We start from the raw sequence: 8,286 nt of genomic DNA on the forward strand, positions 1-8,286 counted from the left end.
ATTCACTGAAAGGAGCCCATGCCTGGGGGCTGGGCCCTGTGCTCACTGATGGGGACCCAGCTGACAGCTGTGTCCTCTCTGTCCTGGCAGGGTCCCCTGAGGAAGAACCTTTGTGTGGTGTCAGCAGGTGCTTCCTCCCAGGGCTTTTCAAGGAGAAACAAGCCTTCCTCCTCCTTGGTCAAGGGTGTGAGCTGAGCTACAGTGTGAAGGCTCAGGGAGGGGCTGGGAGAGTAAAGGGGCAGAAAGACATTTGAATTGGCAGCCCCTCCTCCGGCAGAGGGTGGAAATAAAAAGAGAGCCTGGGGCACCCAGTCCCACTGTGGGGCCTCAGCAGGGCTGTGTCCACCATGGCCTGGGCCCCTCTCCTCCTCATGCTCCTCTCTCACTGCACAGGTAGGGACCGGCCTCAGAGACCTGGGGAAGCCTCCATCCTGAGTTAGGGTCTCTGGCTTAGATCCCCCACAGCTTCCCCTCCTTGTTCTTGTCCATTCCCACGTGTGTCTGTGTTTGCAGGTGCCCACTCCCAGCCTGTGCTGACTCAGCCTCCCTCCATCTCTGCCTCCCTGGGCACATCTGCGAGACTCCCCTGTACTCTAAGGAGTGACATCAGTGTTGGCAGCTATACCATCTACTGGTACCAGCACAAGTCAGGGAGTCTGCCACACTGTCTCCTGTACTACTACACAGGTACAAATTTGGGTTCCGGGGTCCCCAGCCGCTTCTCTGGATTCAAAGATGCCACAGCCAATGCCGCAATCCTGCTCATCTCTGGGCTGCAGCCTGAGGACGAGGCTGACTATTACTGTAAGATCTGGTACAACAGCGCTTTCCACAGTGACACAGGCAGATGGGAAAGTGGGACCAAAGCCCCAGGCTGCTCAGGGTCTCTAAGGCCAACTCTTCTCTAGTATTAAATATTATTCATGTTCACTGACTGACCCTGGAGATAGCCTCCTGGGCACAAGGGCTCTCCTCTCAATACCTCATGCAGTGTTTCTGAAGTCCCAGTAAACAAACAATCTAACAAAATACACAACTAAACAGGAAAAAAGAAAATCCACAATAACACTGAAGATTCACATAGGGGCCCATATGCAATAGAAACAACACCCCATGAAGTTGCCCCAGACTGGAATGACCATAAAAACATGCGAGAAGCAAAGTTAAATTTCAAGCCATCCTGAAAACTCTGATACACACGGGTATGTACAATACACCCATATCTAGCAGCCTGTAAGGCATTAGTAACCTGGATACAATTAATATCTCTGCTGTAAACTTCACGGATGGGATCTACTCACTCTTCAGTCCTGGATAGTGACCTTAGAAAGATCCATCTGCAAGTGGGGATCCCCTTCTAGGAGAGCGGGGTGGTGTCTGAGGGGCTGGAGAGTCTGGGTTCTGAGACCAGCAGGAGACGCTGGTGTTCTAGTCTTGAAAGGGCAGGTTCTGGGTCAGGCCAGTTAGGACAATACTCTACCAGCTCTAGAAAGGGGGAGTTCTGGTAGCATAGTGCCTAAGGCATTCGACTGCTAACCAGAAGGCTGGTGGTTCAAACCCACCAGCCACTCCTTGGAAAGAAGGTTGGGCAATCTACTTCTGTAGTGATCTGCCTCAGAAACCCAAGAAGGAATCACTAAGGGTAGCGTCCGACTCGATGGCACATAACAACAACAGCTCTAGAAAACTTGGCCAAGCAGTGTTCTCCCTGAAGTGTGTCCTTTCTGCACCTGGGGTCCCCAGAAGTCAAGTGAACTCTGAGCTCTGACTCAGCCCCTTGCTTCATAATTCACCCTGCTTACTGGATTCAGTAGATGAATCCTCACAGGACACCTGGGAGCTCAGCCTGGCCTTCTTCATCCCCACCCAGGAGAATACACTCAGACCGACTACACAGACTCAGAGTCTGGGGTGGGACTGGAAGACGAGGGGTGGGGACTGATTTACATGATGGGACCCTCCCTCTTCATGGGTACTTGGGGCACCAATGAGCTTGGGGGAGCAAGGCCCCTGCCATGGGTCCTCACAACACAGTTTTTTTGTGGACATTCCTTATCTCAGGGACAGCTCACCTCCTCACCCCCTCACTCACTGCATAGATAGCATGGGGACTTGGGGATTGGAGGCATATGGTATCTGCCATTTCGTCCATGTCAGTGACCTCAGAGACTCTTATCCCCTCTCTCTCTCTCCTGACTGTCAGGGTTATGGTCTCAGTCTGTGCTGATTCAACCGACTGCAGTGACCCAGATTACAAGGCACACAATCACAGCTCTTGCACTGGGATCACACAACACTGGGCAGTAGCATGTATCACGGTGGCAACAATCACCTGTAGTGCTTCTGGAATAGTGAGCTGTCAATCAGCTCAATGGCTTCTGGTCCAATGCACTGGCTGTAGGTCTACTTAGGAGCCCTGGGGGCACAGTGGGTGAAGAGCTTCACTGTTAACTATAACCTTGGAAGTTTGAAACTAGCGGGCTTTATATGGGAGAAAATTGTGACAGTCTGCTTTTTTTTTTTTTTTTTTAAGATTGCTTCTTTGGAACCATAAGGGACAGTGCTACTCTGTCCTCTAGGGAGGGCCCCTATGAATTGGAATTGGCTGAACAGCAACTGGTTGGTTTGGTTATTTCTCTATGTATACCAATACCATATTATCTTAACTACTGTAGATTTATATTAAGTTTTATCATGAGGTAATATGAAACTTCTGAATCAGCTTATTAAAAAAAATTAGATTATTATTATTTTTTTTACTTTTTTACATAAATTATTGAATTAACTCATTAATATGTCTAAAATATCCACTGATAGTTTATTGAAATTTTGAATTAACTCAAGGAAAATTAACATCTTAACACCATTGACACTTCCAATCCATGAACATGGTATGGAGTTGTGTTTAGTTAGAGCCACTTTCATTACACAAGTAGGAGGGGGGAGATGTAATGATTTCAGATTCTAAAGACACCAAGGAGCCTAGACTATCTAGGCTTCTCTGATAATATTAAATGAATTGTGTCAGAACTACTGACTCTGTCTCACAGCCATCCTGAGTCCAGGAACTACTCCCATGGAGACTTGGCTTAGTGATCATCTCAGATCCCTTGTTGTGATGACTAAGGTAGGGATTTGACAAGGGTGGTCAGAAATCTATTCCAAGGTTTCAAGAGAGTCCTTGTTATAGTCACCATGTTAAAAGCAACAAGACGAGCAACAAGAAACTACATGGTTTCTATTCTATGTGCACTTTCAATTATTGGGGAAAACCAAAAAACAATTTCACGGCCATTGACTCAATCCCAACTCATAGTGACCCTCCTTTAGGTTTCTGATGTGGTATCTCTATGGAAGTAGATTGCCCAATCTTCCTTCTGAGGAGTACCTGGGGGTTTGAGCCACCATCCTGGTTAACAATCAAATGTCTTAATGTACAGTTGTGAATCACTCAAAGTCCTGTGAGGGGAAAATATGGTTGTTAATGAGAATACACAAAAGAATCTCCTATTGTGTTTGGTTGTCAGGTGGGCCTTACTGAGGATGATTTATTATACTTACAGTTCTTCTGAATAAATGGGCACCAGCTCACTTGATAGGAATAGTTTCATATACATGGACACCTAATCACGTGTACGGCAAACAAAATAAATCAGGGGAAATTTAAATAGAAATCCGAGTTCTGGAGTGTGATACACAGCTGTGAATGTCTCCGTGGGCCTCAGCACTGGAAGGCCTGAGAGCTCATTGATCACAGGCAACATCATTGATCCTTTAGGGGCAGGACTCCACCCAGCCCCTTCACTTTCAGGCTCTGGGTCTGAAGTTAAATCCCTTAGACTTGCTCAGCCTGTTTCCTTCCTTGAAAAATAAGTATGATATTAGTACATGAATCCAAGGATAGTTTTAGGATGGGCTACTCCATTCCGATGGAATTCCTTCCTCCAGCTTCAGTCCAAGTCCAGTCCCTGGTTTCCACTGTCTTTGCATTTTGTCCATCTTACTTTTTACTCTTTTCCTAATCTTAGAGAGGCTAACACTCAATCCTCAGAGGACTTTATATACTAAATACGTAATAAATAAATGTATAAACCCTGTTCTTTGGTTCTCATCCGATCTCTTCCTTTGAGCCCTTGCAACCCTCAGGTCGTGCAGGACTCTCCCTCTTCTCCCTGTTCATCACCTGCAACTTCTCCAAAGAGGCTTGGCCATCCAGCAATTGGCCGTGCTCTTCCTTGCTCTGAAGTCGGTAAATTTCTTCTTACCACAATGTCACTTCCTCTCTTTCAACCATCTAAGTTACATTCATCCTCTTCCTCAAGAGCCAGACTGAAAGATGAAGGATGTCTGTTCTCAGATTCCTCTAAATTTGCCAAATGATGAGACCTTGAAAGATCATTTCCTGTTTTTCATATTCTCTGTGTTAGTGATTTCTGGTGAGAATTTCCTTTGAAGTCCCAATTCCCTCCAAAGCACAGAGTCCACTAGGATTGGTAATATTGAGCTAAGCCCAGTGCTTGGCAAGCAGAGCTGTGTGCAACAGCAACGAGAAGGGGAAATGGCAGAGACCAAGCCCATGGAGGAGCTTGATGTTTGATATGTGATCAATAGGGAGCACCTTGAGACAGGTTCTGGGAACCTACAAAGTGTGTTCACAGATGGAGGAATCCCCAGAGAACTTCAAGTGAGGGTGGTAGTAGGTAGAGAGAGCAGAGCTCTCTGCTCAGTGATGGCAACTCAGCAGCTGTATCTTTTCTGTGTGTGGTCCCAGCACCTGCTTCCTCTCAGAATGGGCCCATCAGTCAGAGCATCTCTGAGTTTCACACTTCTCTGTTACAGCCCCCACAGCCTGAAGAAGTGCACAGCTTAGGGACAGTGGATGGGAACACATTTGCATGAACAGCTCTTCCTCTAGGTCAGTGGGGAGGGAATAAGAGAGGCCTGGGGCAGCCCAATCCAGCTCTGTCTCAAGACAGCTGCATCCACCATGAGCTGGACCCCTCTCCTCCTTGTGCTCCTCTCTCACTGCACAGGTAGGAATAGGCCTCAGGGACCCAGTGTAACCCTCATCTGGGCCCAGCCACTCTGACTAAGGGCCCTATCAACTTCACCCTGGCCTCTGGCTACATCACCCATGAATGTCTGTGTTTGCAGGCTCCCTCACCCAGCCTGTCCTGACTCAACCACCATCCATCTCTGTATCATCGGGAGTAGCTGTGAGACTCACCTGCACCCTGAGCAGTGGTTTCAGTGTTGGAGACTTTACCATTCGCTGGTACCAGCAGAAGCCAGGGAGCTCACCCCAGTATCTCCTGTACTACTACTCAGACTCAAGTAAACACCAGGGCACTGGAGTCCCCAGTCGCTTCTCTGGATCCAAAGATGCCTCCACTAACACAGGCCTTCTGCTCATCTCTGGGCTGCAGCCTGAGGATGAGGCTGACTATTACTGCAATATCTGGCATGACAGCTCTAAGACTCACACAGTGCTTCAGACCCATGGGGAAGTGAGACACAAACCTCCCCTCCACTCTGCTGGCCTGGTGCCAACACCACTTCATGGCCTATGACTAAGTCCCACTCAAGGGTGACTTCTGTTGGGTTTTATTTCCTTGGATCAGTGGATATGACATGGACTCCTTTCATTGAGTTCAAAGTATAATTCCATTCATTGGTGCTCTGTTCACCCTGACCATGTTGACACAGGAAGAAATCCATTCTCAAGGTTGCGTGTCCTTCTGAGATGAGGGATGAGGCTGAAGGTCCCTGATCCCACACACATCCACCTCAGGGTCTGGATGGGACTCAGAGAGGTGAGCAGCCAAATGTGCTTCTGGTTGGTCATCTGGACACAGGATGTTCCAGACAAATATCTCCATGTGCAGCGCCCAGAGACAGGTCTCCTTCCACCTACACTTGCTAATCTGGTCTGTCACTGGGAACTGTTCTCCCCTCCATCCTTATGGACGTCAGTCTCTGAGGCTTCAGATGCTAAAGAAACTGAGTCTTCTCCAAAGAGTGATGTGACTCTACCTGGCCCCTCCCAATGTGCATTGAGTCACACTCAGTAATATCCACCTATTTTCTTCCTTCCATGAAGGCTTTGAGCCCAGGCCAAGGCATTCATGGGTGTGGAGATATTCAAGAAACAGAGATCCATTGAAGTGAATTTTGACTTCCAATAGAGTTTTGAAGGCAGATCAGAGAGATGTGGGGAAGTTGTGTCCCCACAGTGAAGCCTCAGGAAACAGTGGGTGAGGACTTCCCTACCCTGCATAGGGGTCTTGTCCTCCTTCCCCTTCTCTCTGTACAGGCTCTCTGGAGTGTCTTCACTGAAGTGAGCTGGGTAGAGAATTTTCTATATTATGTGGGTGACTGGTTACTAGATTCTTAAGTTCTACTGGGCTCTCTCACCAAGGAAATTAGATTGCCTGCAGGAACCCCTTACCTGGTCTCAGTTCTAAGATAAGGTGTACCTCAAGTCCCCTTTGAGCTCACATGCCTATCCTATGCTATGTCCATAAGTGTACACAGATATGATCCACATAACACTTCCTGTAACTCCCAGGAAACCTGTGTTCAGCTTGCACAAAAGCTCGGAGAAGCCAGGGCTGGCTTCAGATGCATATCTAACTTCTTACCAGTTCTGTGACCTTAGACAATTTATTGTATTTCAAAGGTCTTCCCAGTCTCCCCAGCTGCACAATCAAACCCAGAAATGTTATGTGAAACTAATGCACATGCTTATAGATGAAATAAATAGAGAGAGAGAGAGAGAGAGAGAGACAGAGAGAGACAGAGACAGAGGGAGACAGAGAGAGAAAGAAAGAAAGAAAGAAAGAAAGAAAGAAAGAAAGGAATCAGACTGAAGTCTGACTCCAACAGAACTGAGTTCTAGTGATGTGAGGTTGGGAAAGTCACTTCAGCCTTTGACTTCATTCTTCAGTTGACACCACAAAATGTTTGATCACAAATGAAAATCAGAAACCCACACCCTCTGGGATAAGTCTTCAATAGTTTCCATTGTATTTAGAATCAGATCCAAGTTCTTCATCTCACAGAAATTGGTGTGATCTTGCACATAGATCCACCACGTCCTCACCTCCTGGTGGACACATCCTTGTGCTACCCCCTCCCCTTGAGTGTAGATTGGCCTTATTGACTGGTTTCTAAAGAATAGAACAGGCTTCAAGGTCTGTGACTTCCACTTTGCTCTCCCTGTCTCTGGTGTCCCTCCTTTCTCTCTCACCCCTTTTCTCTAGGGAAGCACACTACAACATTATGAGCTGTCCTGTGGAAAGGCCCATATTGCAAAGATCCATGGAAGGGCCTTGGACAACAGTCCTGAGCAACTGAAGCTCTCATCCCAATAGCTTAAAAGAAACCTAACCCTGCCAGGAACATGTTAGTGATCTTGGAAACGGATCATTCCCCAGTCAATGCTCAGCTGAAACCCCAGCCCCAACCTCCTGAAAGACTTTGAAAGAGAGACACCCAGCTAGATGATATCTAAATTCCTGAGCAACAAAAACAAATATATATTTGCTGTTTTGTGCTCTGAATTTTGGGGTAATGTTTTCACAGAACAATACATGACTTGTACAGGCTACCAGGCCACAGGGTCTGGCCCTGCCCACCTCTTTCCTTCTACTCTTCTCCTACCAAGTTTGCTTGAGCCACAGTTGCTGCCTTCTAACCTCTTTCTTTGGATTCACTCACTTAGGTCCTTCCCCAATTGCTTCCCGAATTCCAAGTCTCTCTCTGCTGAAGATGAACTCCAGGTATTGAATGCATTGTCAAAGGACCAGAGAATGCAGTGGCTCAAAAGTGCAGAACCAAGGTCAACAGACATTTCTCTGAGCTTGTGCAACTTGCAGGGTCACCCAGTCCAAATACCTCAGTGTATAGAGGAGATAGCTTTACGGAGGGGATTACATTTTTTTCAGGTGCTCAGAGAGCTGGAATGCCAGATTCCAGGCCCATTTCTCTGGAGGCTGCCATGGTGTGACCTTGGCTCAAGAAGGCCCATAGGAATCTTGGGTAATGACTTCCCATGAGCCTGGCCACTCTCCACTGCCCACGTTGGAGTTAATAGAGAAATAATTCACTCTCTACCCAGCCTGTATTTACTCAGCTTCTGCTATTCTCTTTGTCTCGCTTTGCTCCTTCACCTTGTCCCCACCCCTGCACCAAATTTCCACCTGTAGTCTTTGTTTCAGTTCATGCCTTTACCTTGTCCCCACTCCCTGCCCCTAACTTCCTTCTGTTATCTTTGTCTCAGATTCC

At 47.3% G+C, this 8,286-nt stretch overlaps 2 gene segments (V, D, J or C); both read left to right on the top strand.

Moving 5' to 3' along the window:
- Nucleotides 1–347: 347 nt before the first annotated feature.
- Nucleotides 348–4,244, top strand: LOC103212859. The segment is given in 3 exon segments: nt 348–393; nt 514–855; nt 4,147–4,244. Coding segments are annotated over 3 exon segments (486 nt in total).
- A 743-nt stretch (nt 4,245–4,987) lies between these two features.
- LOC103212860 lies at nt 4,988–5,570 on the top strand. The segment is given in 2 exon segments: nt 4,988–5,033; nt 5,155–5,570. Coding segments are annotated over 2 exon segments (462 nt in total).
- Nucleotides 5,571–8,286: the final 2,716 nt, after the last annotated feature.

Source organism: Orycteropus afer, unplaced genomic scaffold, assembly GCF_000298275.1.
Source record: "Orycteropus afer afer isolate SDZICR_OR568_19922 unplaced genomic scaffold, OryAfe1.0 scaffold01131, whole genome shotgun sequence".
Lineage (NCBI taxonomy): Eukaryota > Metazoa > Chordata > Mammalia > Tubulidentata > Orycteropodidae > Orycteropus > Orycteropus afer.